Source organism: Cyclopterus lumpus, chromosome 16 (genome assembly GCF_009769545.1).
Source record: "Cyclopterus lumpus isolate fCycLum1 chromosome 16, fCycLum1.pri, whole genome shotgun sequence".
Lineage (NCBI taxonomy): Eukaryota > Metazoa > Chordata > Actinopteri > Perciformes > Cyclopteridae > Cyclopterus > Cyclopterus lumpus.
Genome location: NC_046981.1, coordinates 12,341,022 through 12,365,328, shown reverse-complemented (window position 1 = coordinate 12,365,328; position 24,307 = coordinate 12,341,022). Strand labels below are relative to the sequence as shown.

At 43.3% G+C, this 24,307-nt stretch overlaps 1 protein-coding gene across 1 annotated transcript; it reads right to left on the bottom strand.

The window, feature by feature from the left end:
* Nucleotides 1–335: 335 nt before the first annotated feature.
* Nucleotides 336–22,636, bottom strand: LOC117745812 (myosin heavy chain, cardiac muscle isoform-like). Its single transcript, XM_034554355.1, has 14 exons — nt 22,625–22,636; nt 20,288–20,587; nt 19,096–19,362; nt 16,948–17,247; nt 15,756–16,022; nt 13,608–13,907; nt 12,416–12,682; nt 10,298–10,597; nt 9,106–9,372; nt 6,988–7,287; nt 5,796–6,062; nt 3,765–3,947; nt 2,460–2,726; nt 336–611 (listed from the first exon to the last, which is right to left on the bottom strand). Exons 1-14 carry the CDS (start codon nt 22,634–22,636, stop codon nt 336–338), a joined length of 3,573 nt encoding a protein of 1,190 aa, XP_034410246.1.
* Nucleotides 22,637–24,307: the final 1,671 nt, after the last annotated feature.

Here is a 24,307-nt window from a genome sequence, read left to right as displayed (position 1 = left end):
GTCAGAGAGAGAGAGATTTGATTTTTACAAAACCTTTATTTTACATAAAAACCATACGAACAAACACAAACAGACACATTTTAATTACATTAGCTAACTAGAACTAAACTACAAATAAATCTTCAAGCCTCCGTGGAGTCGGGAGCTTCCTCTTCTTCTCCGTCACGTCCTCGTCCTCCGAGCAGGGAAGCCACCGCCGACACGCCTCCAAGTCCAGGACCGGCTACCTCCGTCAGTCTCCGCAGGGTCGCTCCTCTGGAACTCGGTCCTTTTGTGACAAAAATGCCTCATACTCCTCTAGTGCTTTACCAACAGTAAGAGCTATCTTCCTCAACCTATAGCCCTCCCTCAGTAAACCTTTTCCCGGCTTTATTGGCCATGTGGAACCGAATGGACCTAAACAGTCTCGGCAGGTCAGAGAAGTGCACCTCTATCAGGATCCTCTGGTTCTTAGTTCTACTTAGACAACCCTTTATCCTTTCCACACTGTATAAGCCTGGGTGCTCCTCACCTTCATCAGGAAAGGAGTCCTCTTCCATACTGGACGCAGAATCAGACTCCTCGTCCCCTTTGCCCGAAACTCCCTTCTTGGCCCGTGAGCTTTCCCCTTCCTAGTTTACGAAAATCAAAGACAAAATTAACATCCATTAACAGATGAAGAATAAAGAGACAACAAAGTTTGCCATATAGATGAACGGTAGCGTTTTATTATGACACTGGAACTTATCTTAAAATAACTTGACAAGAGTTATTCCGCCTCACGCAAAGGACGTCTTCAGTGGTTAACTGCGCATACGTATTCGAGTAGAGCGCTGCCGAGTTTCTCCGAGCTTTGAAGATGGTTCCCCCTCACTCATTATTTTAAATTAATCAGTGTGATACTCAGATGCCGTCGTCTCATCAGTGTGATACTCAGATGCCGTCGTCTCATCTGTGTGATACTCAGATGCCGTCTCATCAGTGTGATACTCAGATGCCGTCTGTAAGATTCGTGTTCAAAGCTCCGGGTCCCGTGGCCGCAGGAAATTCAGGATTCAAGTTAAAGTTTAACAATATTTAATGGCAAAGATAATACTCATGTAGCGTTCACGATCGTGGGGCCAGAAAGGAGGAACTCTCCACAGACGGAGTGCAGCTCCCAGGGAGCCACAGACCGGGGCTGTCTCGAGTCTCCAGACCAGTAGAACCATGTCCCCAGAACAAATGCTCGGCTATTAGTATGGTCATGCAAATGAATTCACACCTAAAGGTTAGTTCCATTGGTCAGTTCAAAGGATGCCGCCATTCTGTTCGCTACGCCAATTAGTAAACAGGCGAGGTCAAAGCTCACTCTTCCGGTCAAGGACAGGAAGTTCCCCTTCACAATAAAACCCTATTATCCTGACCATTGTCTAAACAATAAAACATTCATTCTCATGCATCATACAGTTAATCATTACATTTGTCATTAAAACAGAATAATAAAACAGTGATCCTCTCTTATGTTTCATAATACATTCCTCCAGAATATTCCTCATAATATCCCAAATTAATTATCATATCTTTCTTTATGTATTAATTTAAAACATAAACTTCTCTTATCTACATGTGCAAATATATATAAAATCCACTACAACTTAACACGTCTCAGATGCCGTCTCATCAGTGTGATACTCCGATGCCGTCTCATCTGTGTGTTACTCAGATGCCGTCTGAGATGTATTCACCAGGAGGCTCTCATCTCTGATTCTCAGATGAGTCGGTATTTTTAGCAGAAATACAGCTTTCCTCTCTCTGATTCTCAGATGAGTCGGTATTTTCAGCAGAAATACAGCTTTCCCCTCAAATTCTGATGGCCAGCAAGTATTTGTTCCTCCTGCCCCATCGTGAGCAATTTTCTAGGATCACAGATGGATTTTTGTTGTTTAGCTGACATTGATTAAAATGGGCATTCTACCTGCTTGTGTTAATACAGCGGAAAGAAACTCTGGGTTACGATCCTACTTTCAGGACACCTACTTTCAGGACACCTTTTGCACGGCTAAACCACAAAGGTCTGGTCTTCAGGTCTTCAGGCACTCTCATCTGTGTGATACTCAGGTGCCGTCTCATCTGTGTGATACTTGGATGTATTCACCAGGAGGCTCTCATTTTTCTGATTCTCAGATGAGTCTGTATTTTCAGCAGAAATACAGCTTTCCTCTCTCAAATTCTGATGGCCAGCAAGTATTTGCTCTTCCTGCCTCATCTTGAGCAATCTTTTAGGATCACAGATGGATTTTTGTTGTTTAGCTGTCAGAGACTTTAATTCAGCAAGCTCATTACTGGTGCTCGCATTCTGCACACTTAAAAATTGTTCCCTTTTCTGAAAATCCTTTAGAGCTTGACTCAATTGTTTGATCTCTGACATATTGTTGACAATAATTCTGTTTTTCTACAACCTCATCTGCATCCCTTTTGGCTAAGTGAACTTCTCTTACTTGACAGTGAAGGTCTTGCACTGCTAAACACAAACGTTCAATGTCTTTTTGTTTTTCCTTTTTCGGAGATTCGAGGTGGACCTCATTAGCAATCAAGCTCTGGTTCTCCTTAGTCAGGATTGTCTTGTTATCCTGCATATCTTCAACTTCTGCCTGCAGATTACTATTCTTTGCCTTTAGAATGTCTTTCTCAAATTCATTCTGGGCCAGTTTATCAGTAATTAAATTATTCTGCTGGATCAGAGCGATCTCTCTTTCCTCGTAATCCTGCAACGTTGCCAAAAGGTTTTTAAACGTTGTTTTCATTGTCGTTATGCCATGACTTTCTTTCTGAATGTCCTCTAAAACGCAGCTCAATGTCATCAACAGTTGCATTCAGACTGTAAATCTCTGCTTGCTTTTGGTTGTTTAGAAATTCTAATTCTAACTCCTTCTCTTCCAGCTTTCTCGTGAGCTTAGAAATTTCCTCATGGTGACATATTTCTAATTCATGCACCGCCCTGTCAGTTATACGCCTGGCTTCAGATGTTTGTTGCTGTCCAAAAAGCTCTGTCTGGGAGTTCAGTGATTGCATTTCAAGATACATAGATTCCTGCTGGTCATGAGACTCAAGGGAGAACGCTGACCCATCGATATGTGATTCCTCCATTTGTGGAGTAGCGTGTAAATAATCTAGAGACATTTGTATTTCTTTTGTCTTTCACCACAATGCCTTTCGCCGCCACTAGGCTCACCTTCTCCACGCTGTCGAGAAAAATCACGACCGCGCTGTTCATGCGGGCGGCGGACTTCACGCTGCCGTGACCCACCACCCGCCCCACCGCCATACTGCAGTCCTCCACCGAGCACACGAAACACGGCGCAACCCGTACACCGTGTCAGAGAGAGAGAGATTTGATTTTTACAAAACCTTTATTTTACATAAAAACCATACGAACAAACACAAACAGACACATTTTAATTACATTAGCTAACTAGAACTAAACTACAAATAAATCTTCAAGCCTCCGTGGAGTCGGGAGCTTCCTCTTCTTCTCCGTCACGTCCTCGTCCTCCGAGCAGGGAAGCCACCGCCGACACGCCTCCAAGTCCAGGACCGGCTACCTCCGTCAGTCTCCGCAGGGTCGCTCCTCTGGAACTCGGTCCTTTTGTGACAAAAATGCCTCATACTCCTCTAGTGCTTTACCAACAGTAAGAGCTATCTTCCTCAACCTATAGCCCTCCCTCAGTAAACCTTTTCCCGGCTTTATTGGCCATGTGGAACCGAATGGACCTAAACAGTCTCGGCAGGTCAGAGAAGTGCACCTCTATCAGGATCCTCTGGTTCTTAGTTCTACTTAGACAACCCTTTATCCTTTCCACACTGTATAAGCCTGGGTGCTCCTCACCTTCATCAGGAAAGGAGTCCTCTTCCATACTGGACGCAGAATCAGACTCCTCGTCCCCTTTGCCCGAAACTCCCTTCTTGGCCCGTGAGCTTTCCCCTTCCTAGTTTACGAAAATCAAAGACAAAATTAACATCCATTAACAGATGAAGAATAAAGAGACAACAAAGTTTGCCATATAGATGAACGGTAGCGTTTTATTATGACACTGGAACTTATCTTAAAATAACTTGACAAGAGTTATTCCGCCTCACGCAAAGGACGTCTTCAGTGGTTAACTGCGCATACGTATTCGAGTAGAGCGCTGCCGAGTTTCTCCGAGCTTTGAAGATGGTTCCCCCTCACTCATTATTTTAAATTAATCAGTGTGATACTCAGATGCCGTCGTCTCATCAGTGTGATACTCAGATGCCGTCGTCTCATCTGTGTGATACTCAGATGCCGTCTCATCAGTGTGATACTCAGATGCCGTCTGTAAGATTCGTGTTCAAAGCTCCGGGTCCCGTGGCCGCAGGAAATTCAGGATTCAAGTTAAAGTTTAACAATATTTAATGGCAAAGATAATACTCATGTAGCGTTCACGATCGTGGGGCCAGAAAGGAGGAACTCTCCACAGACGGAGTGCAGCTCCCAGGGAGCCACAGACCGGGGCTGTCTCGAGTCTCCAGACCAGTAGAACCATGTCCCCAGAACAAATGCTCGGCTATTAGTATGGTCATGCAAATGAATTCACACCTAAAGGTTAGTTCCATTGGTCAGTTCAAAGGATGCCGCCATTCTGTTCGCTACGCCAATTAGTAAACAGGCGAGGTCAAAGCTCACTCTTCCGGTCAAGGACAGGAAGTTCCCCTTCACAATAAAACCCTATTATCCTGACCATTGTCTAAACAATAAAACATTCATTCTCATGCATCATACAGTTAATCATTACATTTGTCATTAAAACAGAATAATAAAACAGTGATCCTCTCTTATGTTTCATAATACATTCCTCCAGAATATTCCTCATAATATCCCAAATTAATTATCATATCTTTCTTTATGTATTAATTTAAAACATAAACTTCTCTTATCTACATGTGCAAATATATATAAAATCCACTACAACTTAACACGTCTCAGATGCCGTCTCATCAGTGTGATACTCCGATGCCGTCTCATCTGTGTGTTACTCAGATGCCGTCTGAGATGTATTCACCAGGAGGCTCTCATCTCTGATTCTCAGATGAGTCGGTATTTTTAGCAGAAATACAGCTTTCCTCTCTCTGATTCTCAGATGAGTCGGTATTTTCAGCAGAAATACAGCTTTCCCCTCAAATTCTGATGGCCAGCAAGTATTTGTTCCTCCTGCCCCATCGTGAGCAATTTTCTAGGATCACAGATGGATTTTTGTTGTTTAGCTGACATTGATTAAAATGGGCATTCTACCTGCTTGTGTTAATACAGCGGAAAGAAACTCTGGGTTACGATCCTACTTTCAGGACACCTACTTTCAGGACACCTTTTGCACGGCTAAACCACAAAGGTCTGGTCTTCAGGTCTTCAGGCACTCTCATCTGTGTGATACTCAGGTGCCGTCTCATCTGTGTGATACTTGGATGTATTCACCAGGAGGCTCTCATTTTTCTGATTCTCAGATGAGTCTGTATTTTCAGCAGAAATACAGCTTTCCTCTCTCAAATTCTGATGGCCAGCAAGTATTTGCTCTTCCTGCCTCATCTTGAGCAATCTTTTAGGATCACAGATGGATTTTTGTTGTTTAGCTGTCAGAGACTTTAATTCAGCAAGCTCATTACTGGTGCTCGCATTCTGCACACTTAAAAATTGTTCCCTTTTCTGAAAATCCTTTAGAGCTTGACTCAATTGTTTGATCTCTGACATATTGTTGACAATAATTCTGTTTTTCTACAACCTCATCTGCATCCCTTTTGGCTAAGTGAACTTCTCTTACTTGACAGTGAAGGTCTTGCACTGCTAAACACAAACGTTCAATGTCTTTTTGTTTTTCCTTTTTCGGAGATTCGAGGTGGACCTCATTAGCAATCAAGCTCTGGTTCTCCTTAGTCAGGATTGTCTTGTTATCCTGCATATCTTCAACTTCTGCCTGCAGATTACTATTCTTTGCCTTTAGAATGTCTTTCTCAAATTCATTCTGGGCCAGTTTATCAGTAATTAAATTATTCTGCTGGATCAGAGCGATCTCTCTTTCCTCGTAATCCTGCAACGTTGCCAAAAGGTTTTTAAACGTTGTTTTCATTGTCGTTATGCCATGACTTTCTTTCTGAATGTCCTCTAAAACGCAGCTCAATGTCATCAACAGTTGCATTCAGACTGTAAATCTCTGCTTGCTTTTGGTTGTTTAGAAATTCTAATTCTAACTCCTTCTCTTCCAGCTTTCTCGTGAGCTTAGAAATTTCCTCATGGTGACATATTTCTAATTCATGCACCGCCCTGTCAGTTATACGCCTGGCTTCAGATGTTTGTTGCTGTCCAAAAAGCTCTGTCTGGGAGTTCAGTGATTGCATTTCAAGATACATAGATTCCTCCTGGTCATGAGACTCAAGGGAGAACGCTGACCCATCGATATGTGATTCCTCCATTTGTGGAGTAGCGTGTAAATAATCTAGAGACATTTGTATTTCTTTTGTCTTTCACCACAATGCCTTTCGCCGCCACTAGGCTCACCTTCTCCACGCTGTCGAGAAAAATCACGACCGCGCTGTTCATGCGGGCGGCGGACTTCACGCTGCCGTGACCCACCACCCGCCCCACCGCCATACTGCAGTCCTCCACCGAGCACGCGAAACACGGCGCAACCCGTACACCGTGTCAGAGAGAGAGAGAGATTTGATTTTTACAAAACCTTTATTTTACATAAAAACCATACGAACAAACACAAACAGACACATTTTAATCACATTAGCTAACTAGAACTAAACTACAAATAAATCTTCAAGCCTCCGTGGAGTCGGGAGCTTCCTCTTCTTCTCCGTCACGTCCTCGTCCTCCGAGCAGGGAAGCCACCGCCGACACGCCTCCAAGTCCAGGACCGGCTACCTCCGTCAGTCTCCGCAGGGTCGCTCCTCTGGAACTCGGTCCTTTTGTGACAAAAATGCCTCATACTCCTCTAGTGCTTTACCAACAGTAAGAGCTATCTTCCTCAACCTATAGCCCTCCCTCTCAGTAAACCTTTTCCCGGCTTTATTGGCCATGTGGAACCGAATGGACCTAAACAGTCTCGGCAGGTCAGAGAAGTGCACCTCTATCAGGATCCTCTGGTTCTTAGTTCTACTTAGACAACCCTTTATCCTTTCCACACTGTATAAGCCTGGGTGCTCCTCACCTTCATCAGGAAAGGAGTCCTCTTCCATACTGGACGCAGAATCAGACTCCTCGTCCCCTTTGCCCGAAACTCCCTTCTTGGCCCGTGAGCTTTCCCCTTCCTAGTTTACGAAAATCAAAGACAAAATTAACATCCATTAACAGATGAAGAATAAAGAGACAACAAAGTTTGCCATATAGATGAACGGTAGCGTTTTATTATGACACTGGAACTTATCTTAAAATAACTTGACAAGAGTTATTCCGCCTCACGCAAAGGACGTCTTCAGTGGTTAACTGCGCATACGTATTCGAGTAGAGCGCTGCCGAGTTTCTCCGAGCTTTGAAGATGGTTCCCCCTCACTCATTATTTTAAATTAATCAGTGTGATACTCAGATGCCGTCGTCTCATCTGTGTGATACTCAGATGCCGTCTCATCAGTGTGATACTCAGATGCCGTCTGTAAGATTCGTGTTCAAAGCTCCGGGTCCCGTGGCCGCAGGAAATTCAGGATTCAAGTTAAAGTTTAACAATATTTAATGGCAAAGATAATACTCATGTAGCGTTCACGATCGTGGGGCCAGAAAGGAGGAACTCTCCACAGACGGAGTGCAGCTCCCAGGGAGCCACAGACCGGGGCTGTCTCGAGTCTCCAGACCAGTAGAACCATGTCCCCAGAACAAATGCTCGGCTATTAGTATGGTCATGCAAATGAATTCACACCTAAAGGTTAGTTCCATTGGTCAGTTCAAAGGATGCCGCCATTCTGTTCGCTACGCCAATTAGTAAACAGGCGAGGTCAAAGCTCACTCTTCCGGTCAAGGACAGGAAGTTCCCCTTCACAATAAAACCCTATTATCCTGACCATTGTCTAAACAATAAAACATTCATTCTCATGCATCATACAGTTAATCATTACATTTGTCATTAAAACAGAATAATAAAACAGTGATCCTCTCTTATGTTTCATAATACATTCCTCCAGAATATTCCTCATAATATCCCAAATTAATTATCATATCTTTCTTTATGTATTAATTTAAAACATAAACTTCTCTTATCTACATGTGCAAATATATATAAAATCCACTACAACTTAACACGTCTCAGATGCCGTCTCATCAGTGTGATACTCCGATGCCGTCTCATCTGTGTGTTACTCAGATGCCGTCTGAGATGTATTCACCAGGAGGCTCTCATCTCTGATTCTCAGATGAGTCGGTATTTTTAGCAGAAATACAGCTTTCCTCTCTCTGATTCTCAGATGAGTCGGTATTTTCAGCAGAAATACAGCTTTCCCCTCAAATTCTGATGGCCAGCAAGTATTTGTTCCTCCTGCCCCATCGTGAGCAATTTTCTAGGATCACAGATGGATTTTTGTTGTTTAGCTGACATTGATTAAAATGGGCATTCTACCTGCTTGTGTTAATACAGCGGAAAGAAACTCTGGGTTACGATCCTACTTTCAGGACACCTACTTTCAGGACACCTTTTGCACGGCTAAACCACAAAGGTCTGGTCTTCAGGTCTTCAGGCACTCTCATCTGTGTGATACTCAGGTGCCGTCTCATCTGTGTGATACTTGGATGTATTCACCAGGAGGCTCTCATTTTTCTGATTCTCAGATGAGTCTGTATTTTCAGCAGAAATACAGCTTTCCTCTCTCAAATTCTGATGGCCAGCAAGTATTTGCTCTTCCTGCCTCATCTTGAGCAATCTTTTAGGATCACAGATGGATTTTTGTTGTTTAGCTGTCAGAGACTTTAATTCAGCAAGCTCATTACTGGTGCTCGCATTCTGCACACTTAAAAATTGTTCCCTTTTCTGAAAATCCTTTAGAGCTTGACTCAATTGTTTGATCTCTGACATATTGTTGACAATAATTCTGTTTTTCTACAACCTCATCTGCATCCCTTTTGGCTAAGTGAACTTCTCTTACTTGACAGTGAAGGTCTTGCACTGCTAAACACAAACGTTCAATGTCTTTTTGTTTTTCCTTTTTCGGAGATTCGAGGTGGACCTCATTAGCAATCAAGCTCTGGTTCTCCTTAGTCAGGATTGTCTTGTTATCCTGCATATCTTCAACTTCTGCCTGCAGATTACTATTCTTTGCCTTTAGAATGTCTTTCTCAAATTCATTCTGGGCCAGTTTATCAGTAATTAAATTATTCTGCTGGATCAGAGCGATCTCTCTTTCCTCGTAATCCTGCAACGTTGCCAAAAGGTTTTTAAACGTTGTTTTCATTGTCGTTATGCCATGACTTTCTTTCTGAATGTCCTCTAAAACGCAGCTCAATGTCATCAACAGTTGCATTCAGACTGTAAATCTCTGCTTGCTTTTGGTTGTTTAGAAATTCTAATTCTAACTCCTTCTCTTCCAGCTTTCTCGTGAGCTTAGAAATTTCCTCATGGTGACATATTTCTAATTCATGCACCGCCCTGTCAGTTATACGCCTGGCTTCAGATGTTTGTTGCTGTCCAAAAAGCTCTGTCTGGGAGTTCAGTGATTGCATTTCAAGATACATAGATTCCTCCTGGTCATGAGACTCAAGGGAGAACGCTGACCCATCGATATGTGATTCCTCCATTTGTGGAGTAGCGTGTAAATAATCTAGAGACATTTGTATTTCTTTTGTCTTTCACCACAATGCCTTTCGCCGCCACTAGGCTCACCTTCTCCACGCTGTCGAGAAAAATCACGACCGCGCTGTTCATGCGGGCGGCGGACTTCACGCTGCCGTGACCCACCACCCGCCCCACCGCCATACTGCAGTCCTCCACCGAGCACGCGAAACACGGCGCAACCCGTACACCGTGTCAGAGAGAGAGAGAGATTTGATTTTTACAAAACCTTTATTTTACATAAAAACCATACGAACAAACACAAACAGACACATTTTAATCACATTAGCTAACTAGAACTAAACTACAAATAAATCTTCAAGCCTCCGTGGAGTCGGGAGCTTCCTCTTCTTCTCCGTCACGTCCTCGTCCTCCGAGCAGGGAAGCCACCGCCGACACGCCTCCAAGTCCAGGACCGGCTACCTCCGTCAGTCTCCGCAGGGTCGCTCCTCTGGAACTCGGTCCTTTTGTGACAAAAATGCCTCATACTCCTCTAGTGCTTTACCAACAGTAAGAGCTATCTTCCTCAACCTATAGCCCTCCCTCTCAGTAAACCTTTTCCCGGCTTTATTGGCCATGTGGAACCGAATGGACCTAAACAGTCTCGGCAGGTCAGAGAAGTGCACCTCTATCAGGATCCTCTGGTTCTTAGTTCTACTTAGACAACCCTTTATCCTTTCCACACTGTATAAGCCTGGGTGCTCCTCACCTTCATCAGGAAAGGAGTCCTCTTCCATACTGGACGCAGAATCAGACTCCTCGTCCCCTTTGCCCGAAACTCCCTTCTTGGCCCGTGAGCTTTCCCCTTCCTAGTTTACGAAAATCAAAGACAAAATTAACATCCATTAACAGATGAAGAATAAAGAGACAACAAAGTTTGCCATATAGATGAACGGTAGCGTTTTATTATGACACTGGAACTTATCTTAAAATAACTTGACAAGAGTTATTCCGCCTCACGCAAAGGACGTCTTCAGTGGTTAACTGCGCATACGTATTCGAGTAGAGCGCTGCCGAGTTTCTCCGAGCTTTGAAGATGGTTCCCCCTCACTCATTATTTTAAATTAATCAGTGTGATACTCAGATGCCGTCGTCTCATCTGTGTGATACTCAGATGCCGTCTCATCAGTGTGATACTCAGATGCCGTCTGTAAGATTCGTGTTCAAAGCTCCGGGTCCCGTGGCCGCAGGAAATTCAGGATTCAAGTTAAAGTTTAACAATATTTAATGGCAAAGATAATACTCATGTAGCGTTCACGATCGTGGGGCCAGAAAGGAGGAACTCTCCACAGACGGAGTGCAGCTCCCAGGGAGCCACAGACCGGGGCTGTCTCGAGTCTCCAGACCAGTAGAACCATGTCCCCAGAACAAATGCTCGGCTATTAGTATGGTCATGCAAATGAATTCACACCTAAAGGTTAGTTCCATTGGTCAGTTCAAAGGATGCCGCCATTCTGTTCGCTACGCCAATTAGTAAACAGGCGAGGTCAAAGCTCACTCTTCCGGTCAAGGACAGGAAGTTCCCCTTCACAATAAAACCCTATTATCCTGACCATTGTCTAAACAATAAAACATTCATTCTCATGCATCATACAGTTAATCATTACATTTGTCATTAAAACAGAATAATAAAACAGTGATCCTCTCTTATGTTTCATAATACATTCCTCCAGAATATTCCTCATAATATCCCAAATTAATTATCATATCTTTCTTTATGTATTAATTTAAAACATAAACTTCTCTTATCTACATGTGCAAATATATATAAAATCCACTACAACTTAACACGTCTCAGATGCCGTCTCATCAGTGTGATACTCCGATGCCGTCTCATCTGTGTGTTACTCAGATGCCGTCTGAGATGTATTCACCAGGAGGCTCTCATCTCTGATTCTCAGATGAGTCGGTATTTTTAGCAGAAATACAGCTTTCCTCTCTCTGATTCTCAGATGAGTCGGTATTTTCAGCAGAAATACAGCTTTCCCCTCAAATTCTGATGGCCAGCAAGTATTTGTTCCTCCTGCCCCATCGTGAGCAATTTTCTAGGATCACAGATGGATTTTTGTTGTTTAGCTGACATTGATTAAAATGGGCATTCTACCTGCTTGTGTTAATACAGCGGAAAGAAACTCTGGGTTACGATCCTACTTTCAGGACACCTACTTTCAGGACACCTTTTGCACGGCTAAACCACAAAGGTCTGGTCTTCAGGTCTTCAGGCACTCTCATCTGTGTGATACTCAGGTGCCGTCTCATCTGTGTGATACTTGGATGTATTCACCAGGAGGCTCTCATTTTTCTGATTCTCAGATGAGTCTGTATTTTCAGCAGAAATACAGCTTTCCTCTCTCAAATTCTGATGGCCAGCAAGTATTTGCTCTTCCTGCCTCATCTTGAGCAATCTTTTAGGATCACAGATGGATTTTTGTTGTTTAGCTGTCAGAGACTTTAATTCAGCAAGCTCATTACTGGTGCTCGCATTCTGCACACTTAAAAATTGTTCCCTTTTCTGAAAATCCTTTAGAGCTTGACTCAATTGTTTGATCTCTGACATATTGTTGACAATAATTCTGTTTTTCTACAACCTCATCTGCATCCCTTTTGGCTAAGTGAACTTCTCTTACTTGACAGTGAAGGTCTTGCACTGCTAAACACAAACGTTCAATGTCTTTTTGTTTTTCCTTTTTCGGAGATTCGAGGTGGACCTCATTAGCAATCAAGCTCTGGTTCTCCTTAGTCAGGATTGTCTTGTTATCCTGCATATCTTCAACTTCTGCCTGCAGATTACTATTCTTTGCCTTTAGAATGTCTTTCTCAAATTCATTCTGGGCCAGTTTATCAGTAATTAAATTATTCTGCTGGATCAGAGCGATCTCTCTTTCCTCGTAATCCTGCAACGTTGCCAAAAGGTTTTTAAACGTTGTTTTCATTGTCGTTATGCCATGACTTTCTTTCTGAATGTCCTCTAAAACGCAGCTCAATGTCATCAACAGTTGCATTCAGACTGTAAATCTCTGCTTGCTTTTGGTTGTTTAGAAATTCTAATTCTAACTCCTTCTCTTCCAGCTTTCTCGTGAGCTTAGAAATTTCCTCATGGTGACATATTTCTAATTCATGCACCGCCCTGTCAGTTATACGCCTGGCTTCAGATGTTTGTTGCTGTCCAAAAAGCTCTGTCTGGGAGTTCAGTGATTGCATTTCAAGATACATAGATTCCTCCTGGTCATGAGACTCAAGGGAGAACGCTGACCCATCGATATGTGATTCCTCCATTTGTGGAGTAGCGTGTAAATAATCTAGAGACATTTGTATTTCTTTTGTCTTTCACCACAATGCCTTTCGCCGCCACTAGGCTCACCTTCTCCACGCTGTCGAGAAAAATCACGACCGCGCTGTTCATGCGGGCGGCGGACTTCACGCTGCCGTGACCCACCACCCGCCCCACCGCCATACTGCAGTCCTCCACCGAGCACGCGAAACACGGCGCAACCCGTACACCGTGTCAGAGAGAGAGAGAGATTTGATTTTTACAAAACCTTTATTTTACATAAAAACCATACGAACAAACACAAACAGACACATTTTAATCACATTAGCTAACTAGAACTAAACTACAAATAAATCTTCAAGCCTCCGTGGAGTCGGGAGCTTCCTCTTCTTCTCCGTCACGTCCTCGTCCTCCGAGCAGGGAAGCCACCGCCGACACGCCTCCAAGTCCAGGACCGGCTACCTCCGTCAGTCTCCGCAGGGTCGCTCCTCTGGAACTCGGTCCTTTTGTGACAAAAATGCCTCATACTCCTCTAGTGCTTTACCAACAGTAAGAGCTATCTTCCTCAACCTATAGCCCTCCCTCTCAGTAAACCTTTTCCCGGCTTTATTGGCCATGTGGAACCGAATGGACCTAAACAGTCTCGGCAGGTCAGAGAAGTGCACCTCTATCAGGATCCTCTGGTTCTTAGTTCTACTTAGACAACCCTTTATCCTTTCCACACTGTATAAGCCTGGGTGCTCCTCACCTTCATCAGGAAAGGAGTCCTCTTCCATACTGGACGCAGAATCAGACTCCTCGTCCCCTTTGCCCGAAACTCCCTTCTTGGCCCGTGAGCTTTCCCCTTCCTAGTTTACGAAAATCAAAGACAAAATTAACATCCATTAACAGATGAAGAATAAAGAGACAACAAAGTTTGCCATATAGATGAACGGTAGCGTTTTATTATGACACTGGAACTTATCTTAAAATAACTTGACAAGAGTTATTCCGCCTCACGCAAAGGACGTCTTCAGTGGTTAACTGCGCATACGTATTCGAGTAGAGCGCTGCCGAGTTTCTCCGAGCTTTGAAGATGGTTCCCCCTCACTCATTATTTTAAATTAATCAGTGTGATACTCAGATGCCGTCGTCTCATCAGTGTGATACTCAGATGCCGTCGTCTCATCTGTGTGATACTCAGATGCCGTCTCATCAGTGTGATACTCAGATGCCGTCTGTAAGATTCGTGTTCAAAGCTCCGGGTCCCGTGGCCGCAGGAAATTCAGGATTCAAGTTAAAGTTTAACAATATTTAATGGCAAAGATAATACTCATGTAGCGTTCACGATCGTGGGGCCAGAAAGGAGGAACTCTCCACAGACGGAGTGCAGCTCCCAGGGAGCCACAGACCGGGGCTGTCTCGAGTCTCCAGACCAGTAGAACCATGTCCCCAGAACAAATGCTCGGCTATTAGTATGGTCATGCAAATGAATTCACACCTAAAGGTTAGTTCCATTGGTCAGTTCAAAGGATGGCGCCATTCTGTTCGCTACGCCAATTAGTAAACAGGCGAGGTCAAAGCTCACTCTTCCGGTCAAGGACAGGAAGTTCCCCTTCACAATAAAACCCTATTATCCTGACCATTGTCTAAACAATAAAACATTCATTCTCATGCATCATACAGTTAATCATTACATTTGTCATTAAAACAGAATAATAAAACAGTGATCCTCTCTTATGTTTCATAATACATTCCTCCAGAATATTCCTCATAATATCCCAAATTAATTATCATATCTTTCTTTATGTATTAATTTAAAACATAAACTTCTCTTATCTACATGTGCAAATATATATAAAATCCACTACAACTTAACACGTCTCAGATGCCGTCTCATCAGTGTGATACTCCGATGCCGTCTCATCTGTGTGTTACTCAGATGCCGTCTGAGATGTATTCACCAGGAGGCTCTCATCTCTGATTCTCAGATGAGTCGGTATTTTTAGCAGAAATACAGCTTTCCTCTCTCTGATTCTCAGATGAGTCGGTATTTTCAGCAGAAATACAGCTTTCCCCTCAAATTCTGATGGCCAGCAAGTATTTGTTCCTCCTGCCCCATCGTGAGCAATTTTCTAGGATCACAGATGGATTTTTGTTGTTTAGCTGACATTGATTAAAATGGGCATTCTACCTGCTTGTGTTAATACAGCGGAAAGAAACTCTGGGTTACGATCCTACTTTCAGGACACCTACTTTCAGGACACCTTTTGCACGGCTAAACCACAAAGGTCTGGTCTTCAGGTCTTCAGGCACTCTCATCTGTGTGATACTCAGGTGCCGTCTCATCTGTGTGATACTTGGATGTATTCACCAGGAGGCTCTCATTTTTCTGATTCTCAGATGAGTCTGTATTTTCAGCAGAAATACAGCTTTCCTCTCTCAAATTCTGATGGCCAGCAAGTATTTGCTCTTCCTGCCTCATCTTGAGCAATCTTTTAGGATCACAGATGGATTTTTGTTGTTTAGCTGTCAGAGACTTTAATTCAGCAAGCTCATTACTGGTGCTCGCATTCTGCACACTTAAAAATTGTTCCCTTTTCTGAAAATCCTTTAGAGCTTGACTCAATTGTTTGATCTCTGACATATTGTTGACAATAATTCTGTTTTTCTACAACCTCATCTGCATCCCTTTTGGCTAAGTGAACTTCTCTTACTTGACAGTGAAGGTCTTGCACTGCTAAACACAAACGTTCAATGTCTTTTTGTTTTTCCTTTTTCGGAGATTCGAGGTGGACCTCATTAGCAATCAAGCTCTGGTTCTCCTTAGTCAGGATTGTCTTGTTATCCTGCATATCTTCAACTTCTGCCTGCAGATTACTATTCTTTGCCTTTAGAATGTCTTTCTCAAATTCATTCTGGGCCAGTTTATCAGTAATTAAATTATTCTGCTGGATCAGAGCGATCTCTCTTTCCTCGTAATCCTGCAACGTTGCCAAAAGGTTTTTAAACGTTGTTTTCATTGTCGTTATGCCATGACTTTCTTTCTGAATGTCCTCTAAAACGCAGCTCAATGTCATCAACAGTTGCATTCAGACTGTAAATCTCTGCTTGCTTTTGGTTGTTTAGAAATTCTAATTCTAACTCCTTCTCTTCCAGCTTTCTCGTGAGCTTAGAAATTTCCTCATGGTGACATATTTCTAATTCATGCACCGCCCTGTCAGTTATACGCCTGGCTTCAGATGTTTGTTGCTGTCCAAAAAGCTCTGTCTGGGAGTTCAGTGATTGCATTTCAAGATACATAGATTCCTCCTGGTCATGAGACTCAAGGGAGAACGCTGACCCATCGATATGTGATTCCTCCATTTGTGGAGTAGCGTGTAAATAATCTAGAGACATTTGTATTTCTTTTGTCTTTCACCACAATGCCTTTCGCCGCCACTAGGCTCACCTTCTCCACGCTGTCGAGAAAAATCACGACCGCGCTGTTCATGCGGGCGGCGGACTTCACGCTGCCGTGACCCACCACCCGCCCCACCGCCATACTGCAGTCCTCCACCGAGCACGCGAAACACGGCGCAACCCGTACACCGTGTCAGAGAGAGAGAGAGATTTGATTTTTACAAAACCTTTATTTTACATAAAAACCATACGAACAAACACAAACAGACACATTTTAATCACATTAGCTAACTAGAACTAAACTACAAATAAATCTTCAAGCCTCCGTGGAGTCGGGAGCTTCCTCTTCTTCTCCGTCACGTCCTCGTCCTCCGAGCAGGGAAGCCACCGCCGACACGCCTCCAAGTCCAGGACCGGCTACCTCCGTCAGTCTCCGCAGGGTCGCTCCTCTGGAACTCGGTCCTTTTGTGACAAAAATGCCTCATACTCCTCTAGTGCTTTACCAACAGTAAGAGCTATCTTCCTCAACCTATAGCCCTCCCTCTCAGTAAACCTTTTCCCGGCTTTATTGGCCATGTGGAACCGAATGGACCTAAACAGTCTCGGCAGGTCAGAGAAGTGCACCTCTATCAGGATCCTCTGGTTCTTAGTTCTACTTAGACAACCCTTTATCCTTTCCACACTGTATAAGCCTGGGTGCTCCTCACCTTCATCAGGAAAGGAGTCCTCTTCCATACTGGACGCAGAATCAGACTCCTCGTCCCCTTTGCCCGAAACTCCCTTCTTGGCCCGTGAGCTTTCCCCTTCCTAGTTTACGAAAATCAAAGACAAAATTAACATCCATTAACAGATGAAGAATAAAGAGACAACAAAGTTTGCCATATAGATGAACGGTAGCGTTTTATTATGACACTGGAACTTATCTTAAAATAACTTGACAAGAGTTATTCCGCCTCACGCAAAGGACGTCTTCAGTGGTTAACTGCGCATACGTATTCGAGTAGAGCGCTGCCGAGTTTCTCCGAGCTTTGAAGATGGTTCCCCCTCACTCATTATTTTAAATTAATCAGTGTGATACTCAGATGCCGTCGTCTCATCAGTGTGATACTCAGATGCCGTCGTCTCATCTGTGTGATACTCAGATGCCGTCTCATCAGTGTGATACTCAGATGCCGTCTGTAAGATTCGTGTTCAAAGCTCCGGGTCCCGTGGCCGCAGGAAATTCAGGATTCAAGTTAAAGTTTAACAATATTTAATGGCAAAGATAATACTCATGTAGCGTTCACGATCGTGGGGCCAGAAAGGAGGAACTCTCCACAGACGGAGTGCAGCTCCCAGGGAGCCACAGACCGGGGCTGTCTCGAGTCTCCAGACCAGTAGAACCATGTCCCCAGAACAAATGCTCGGCTATTAGTATGGTCATGCAAATGAATTCACACCTAAAGGTTAGTTCCATTGGTCAGTTCAAAGGATGGCGCCATTCTGTTCGCTACGCCAATTAGTAAACAGGCGAGGTCAAAGCTCACTCTTCCGGTCAAGGACAGGAAGTTCCCCTTCACAATAAAACCCTATTATCCTGACCATTGTCTAAACAATAAAACATTCATTCTCATGCATCATACAGTTAATCATTACATTTGTCATTAAAACAGAATAATAAAACAGTGATCCTCTCTTATGTTTCATAATACATTCCTCCAGAATATTCCTCATAATATCCCAAATTAATTATCATATCTTTCTTTATGTATTAATTTAAAACATAAACTTCTCTTATCTACATGTGCAAATATATATAAAATCCACTACAACTTAACACGTCTCAGATGCCGTCTCATCAGTGTGATACTCCGATGCCGTCTCATCTGTGTGTTACTCAGATGCCGTCTGAGATGTATTCACCAGGAGGCTCTCATCTCTGATTCTCAGATGAGTCGGTATTTTTAGCAGAAATACAGCTTTCCTCTCTCTGATTCTCAGATGAGTCGGTATTTTCAGCAGAAATACAGCTTTCCCCTCAAATTCTGATGGCCAGCAAGTATTTGTTCCTCCTGCCCCATCGTGAGCAATTTTCTAGGATCACAGATGGATTTTTGTTGTTTAGCTGACATTGATTAAAATGGGCATTCTACCTGCTTGTGTTAATACAGCGGAAAGAAACTCTGGGTTACGATCCTACTTTCAGGACACCTACTTTCAGGACACCTTTTGCACGGCTAAACCACAAAGGTCTGGTCTTCAGGTCTTCAGGCACTCTCATCTGTGTGATACTCAGGTGCCGTCTCATCTGTGTGATACTTGGATGTATTCACCAGGAGGCTCTCATTTTTCTGATTCTCAGATGAGTCTGTATTTTCAGCAGAAATACAGCTTTCCTCTCTCAAATTCTGATGGCCAGCAAGTATTTGCTCTTCCTGCCTCATCTTGAGCAATCTTTTAGGATCACAGATGGATTTTTGTTGTTTAGCTGTCAGAGACTTTAATTCAGCAAGCTCATTACTGGTGCTCGCATTCTGCACACTTAAAAATTGTTCCCTTTTCTGAAAATCCTTTAGAGCTTGACTCAATTGTTTGATCTCTGACATATTGTTGACAATAATTCTGTTTTTCTACAACCTCATCTGCATCCCTTTTGGCTAAGTGAACTTCTCTTACTTGACAGTGAAGGTCTTGCACTGCTAAACACAAACGTTCAATGTCTTTTTGTTTTTCCTTTTTCGGAGATTCGAGGTGGACCTCATTAGCAATCAAGCTCTGGTTCTCCTTAGTCAGGATTGTCTTGTTATCCTGCATATCTTCAACTTCTGCCTGCAGATTACTATTCTTTGCCTTTAGAATGTCTTTCTCAAATTCATTCTGGGCCAGTTTATCAGTAATTAAATTATTCTGCTGGATCAGAGCGATCTCTCTTTCCTCGTAATCCTGCAACGTTGCCAAAAGGTTTTTAAACGTTGTTTTCATTGTCGTTATGCCATGACTTTCTTTCTGAATGTCCTCTAAAACGCAGCTCAATGTCATCAACAGTTGCATTCAGACTGTAAATCTCTGCTTGCTTTTGGTTGTTTAGAAATTCTAATTCTAACTCCTTCTCTTCCAGCTTTCTCGTGAGCTTAGAAATTTCCTCATGGTGACATATTTCTAATTCATGCACCGCCCTGTCAGTTATACGCCTGGCTTCAGATGTTTGTTGCTGTCCAAAAAGCTCTGTCTGGGAGTTCAGTGATTGCATTTCAAGATACATAGATTCCTCCTGGTCATGAGACTCAAGGGAGAACGCTGACCCATCGATATGTGATTCCTCCATTTGTGGAGTAGCGTGTAAATAATCTAGAGACATTTGTATTTCTTTTGTCTTTCACCACAATGCCTTTCGCCGCCACTAGGCTCACCTTCTCCACGCTGTCGAGAAAAATCACGACCGCGCTGTTCATGCGGGCGGCGGACTTCACGCTGCCGTGACCCACCACCCGCCCCACCGCCATACTGCAGTCCTCCACCGAGCACGCGAAACACGGCGCAACCCGTACACCGTGTCAGAGAGAGAGAGAGATTTGATTTTTACAAAACCTTTATTTTACATAAAAACCATACGAACAAACACAAACAGACACATTTTAATCACATTAGCTAACTAGAACTAAACTACAAATAAATCTTCAAGCCTCCGTGGAGTCGGGAGCTTCCTCTTCTTCTCCGTCACGTCCTCGTCCTCCGAGCAGGGAAGCCACCGCCGACACGCCTCCAAGTCCAGGACCGGCTACCTCCGTCAGTCTCCGCAGGGTCGCTCCTCTGGAACTCGGTCCTTTTGTGACAAAAATGCCTCATACTCCTCTAGTGCTTTACCAACAGTAAGAGCTATCTTCCTCAACCTATAGCCCTCCCTCTCAGTAAACCTTTTCCCGGCTTTATTGGCCATGTGGAACCGAATGGACCTAAACAGTCTCGGCAGGTCAGAGAAGTGCACCTCTATCAGGATCCTCTGGTTCTTAGTTCTACTTAGACAACCCTTTATCCTTTCCACACTGTATAAGCCTGGGTGCTCCTCACCTTCATCAGGAAAGGAGTCCTCTTCCATACTGGACGCAGAATCAGACTCCTCGTCCCCTTTGCCCGAAACTCCCTTCTTGGCCCGTGAGCTTTCCCCTTCCTAGTTTACGAAAATCAAAGACAAAATTAACATCCATTAACAGATGAAGAATAAAGAGACAACAAAGTTTGCCATATAGATGAACGGTAGCGTTTTATTATGACACTGGAACTTATCTTAAAATAACTTGACAAGAGTTATTCCGCCTCACGCAAAGGACGTCTTCAGTGGTTAACTGCGCATACGTATTCGAGTAGAGCGCTGCCGAGTTTCTCCGAGCTTTGAAGATGGTTCCCCCTCACTCATTATTTTAAATTAATCAGTGTGATACTCAGATGCCGTTGTCTCATCAGTGTGATACTCAGATGCCGTCGTCTCATCTGTGTGATACTCAGATGCCGTCGTCTCATCTGTGTGATACTCAGATGCCGTCTCAGATGCCGTCTCATCAGTGTGATACTCAGATGCCGTCTCATCAGTGTGATACTCAGATGCCGTCTCATCTGTGTGTTACTCAGATGCCGTCTGAGATGTATTCACCAGGAGGCTCTCATCTCTCTGATTCTCAGATGAGTCGGTATTTTTAGCAGAAATACAGCTTTCCTCTCTCTGATTCTCAGATGAGTCGGTATTTTCAGCAGAAATACAGCTTTCCCCTCAAATTCTGATGGCCAGCAAGTATTTGTTCCTCCTGCCCCATCGTGAGCAATTTTCTAGGATCACAGATGGATTTTTGTTGTTTAGCTGACATTGATTAAAATGGGCATTCTACCTGCTTGTGTTAATACAGCGGAAAGAAACTCTGGGTTACGATCCTACTTTCAGGACACCTACTTTCAGGACACCTTTTGCACGGCTAAACCACAAAGGTCTGGTCTTCAGGCACTCTCATCTGTGTGATACTCAGGTGCCGTCTCAAATCCGTGTGATACTTGGATGTATTCACCAGGAGGCTCTCATTTTTCTGATTCTCAGATGAGTCTGTATTTTCAGCAGAAATACAGCTTTCCTCTCTCAAATTCTGATGGCCAGTAAGTATTTGCTCTTCCTGCCTCATCTTGAGCAATCTTTTAGGATCACAGATGGATTTTTGTTGTTTAGCTGTCAGAGACTTTAATTCCGCAAGCTCATTACTGGTGCTCGCATTCTGCACACTTAAAAATTGTTCCCTTTTCTGAAAATCCTTTAGAGCTTGACTCAATTGTTTGATCTCTGACATATTGTTGACAATAATCTGCTTCTGTTTTTCTACAACCTCATCTGCATCCCTTTTGGCTAAGTGAACTTCTCTTACTTGACAGTGAAGGTCTTGCACTGTTAAACACAAACGTTCAATGTCTTCTTGTTTTTCCTTTTTCGGAGATTCGAGGTGGACCTCATTAGACTTCACGCTGCCGTGACCCACCGCCATACTGCAGTCCTCCACCGAGCATGCGAAACACGGCGCAACCCGTACACCGTGAGAGAGAGAGAGAGATAATTTAATAGGAAAGATTAGATTGGATACATTTAAGAGAGAGAGAGAATTTAATAGGAAAGATGAGATTGGATACATTTTAGAGAGAGAGAGATAATTTAATAGGAAAGATGAGATTGGATACATTTTAGAGAGAGAGAGATAATTTAATAGGAAAGATGAGATTGGATACATTTAAGAGAAAGAGAGAGAATTTAATAGGAAAGATGAGATTGGATACATTTAAGAGAGAGAGAGAGAATTTAATAGGAAAGATGAGATTGGATACATTTCAGAGAGAGAGAGAGAGATAATTTAATAGGAAAGATGAGATTGGATACATTTAAGAGAGAGAGAGAATTTAATAGGAAAGATTTCCTTAATCGGTACCCAAAGAATATGATTTAGTTGCCGCAAACAATTTGCCATTATTGAGCGTGTTAGCCTGCAATACAGTGGCTGGTCTAGTCATTAAAGAACAGGGACTACTTTGTTCACCTACGCACACAAACTGAGAAACAGGTCACTTTTATGAGGAACTCCAGAAATGTGTCTGAGAAAGCTCTCAAAGCTAGATACTTAGTAGCTGAACTGGTGGCCAAACGAAAAAGCCCTCACACTGTGGCATTATTACTACGTGCCTGCAAAGCCATTGTGAACGAGATGCTCGGCCCTGACGCAGCTAAAGTGCTGTATTATGCTACAATGTGACATGTAACTTTGTTGGTGTTGGTGTGCCATGGGACGTTTTTATTGTACAAAATGTGCCACGGCTCAAAAAAGGTTGATGAACACTGAGTTAGAGACCCGAGCTCACGTTACTGGAGCCGCTGCGCTGTTAAGAGCAGCTCGGCTGCTCACATCGGGCCGTCTCTTTAAGCATGTAATGAGGTTAATGGACCACCGTGAGCAGCTAGTCGGGTCATGAACCTGAAATATCTCTTTCAAAGTCCGGTAACGGTGCAATCTTTGAGATTAACTACACTGCTCAACTGAACTTGGTTATTTTGCTACTTTTGTTTTGTGGTCCGCAGCAACACTAACTATTTACATGTTGTTATGTTTGAGGGAGCCAGGAGCAAACGGATCAGTTCACCAAGCTGAGGGGGAGAATGGTGCCTCTTCTTAAGCCATTAGTCCATTTGTAAAATCTCTATTTGACCATCTTGTATTTCAGGTTACAGTTAATGAGCTCTCATCCTACACAAAGCCTTTACTAATACGACAACCACGGGCAAACCCCTTGTATGTGTTTTTGTATTGCTGTCACAGAGATGCACATTGTCACTCTCAACTTTATGTTTAATTGTTTAGTGCGTCATTGATGGCATTCATGGTCATGACATTATTTATTTGATTGCATTTGCTTCAGTTGGTGGTACTAGTGTGCCCATCTAAACAGTGGACTTCACCTCCAAGCGGCACCTGCCACCTGTATAAGGACCCCAAAATGGCACCTGTCAAGAGACACGCTTACGACGCGGACTTCAAACTCAAGGCTATCAGTCACGCAGCAGAACATGGAAATAGAGCAGCTGCGAGAGAATTCAACATTAAATGTAGTTTTACAGAACTTAGTTCGGGAACAATGACCACGCCCCGAACGCAGCTCACTTCCGGTGCACTTAAGTACTTAAGTCCAGCACACCTGTTCATCTTCACATCCCTCCCCCCAACCCCTTTGTTTCTAACATATTGTTCTCTCCCTCTCACAGGAACAACGGGAGACTCCGCTCTCCGAAGCTTCAGACAAGACTACCCCCATCCACGAGTCTCCACTCCCCCGTTCCCACCAGTCACGGGGACACCGTCGACCTGGAGCCCTGCTTCAGATGGGAGCCCTCCTCAGCGGTCATCAAGGCCTCCAAGAAGGCCACAGGCCAGTACAACCTTGCCCACAAATCCTAAAAAATTCTGATCTCTGATGCCTCATTTTTTGTTATTTTATTTGTGTTTGGGTTATAAAGGCTACTGTTTAAGCACTTTATTTGTTGCACTTATTTATTTGTTGCACTTTTTTGTTTCATAAAGAAAAATATTTCTCCCTAACTAATCTTGTGTCATTTTTTGCTCTTAAGAATACAATTATTAACAATATAGGTTAGGTTTCAGTTAATAATTAGTTAAATACCATTGTAATCAAAATGTCAATCAACCTACCTTGGTTAAATCTTAAACACAGGTTTATTAATTAGGCTATATTGTGGTACATAGACAGTCATTGAGGCACAACAATAGTTTTCTGGTTGAATGTTCAGCTCAAGTCTAGAAGGCCCTGCAAGTCATGAGCAGATGGACATGAATCAGAATAAGTTCAGGTATTG

What these genes read in the sequence shown, in the direction of transcription:
- LOC117745812 (XM_034554355.1), bottom strand. An exon ending in TGAGGAAGATAGCTCTTACT is followed by an intron (nt 16,023 to 16,947) that starts GTTGGTAAAGCA and finishes GCAACGTTGCAG; the next exon opens with GATTACGAGGAAAGAGAGAT. An exon ending in ACCAGAGGATCCTGATAGAG is followed by an intron (nt 2,727 to 3,764) that starts GTGCACTTCTCT and finishes GCAACGTTGCAG; the next exon opens with GATTACGAGGAAAGAGAGAT.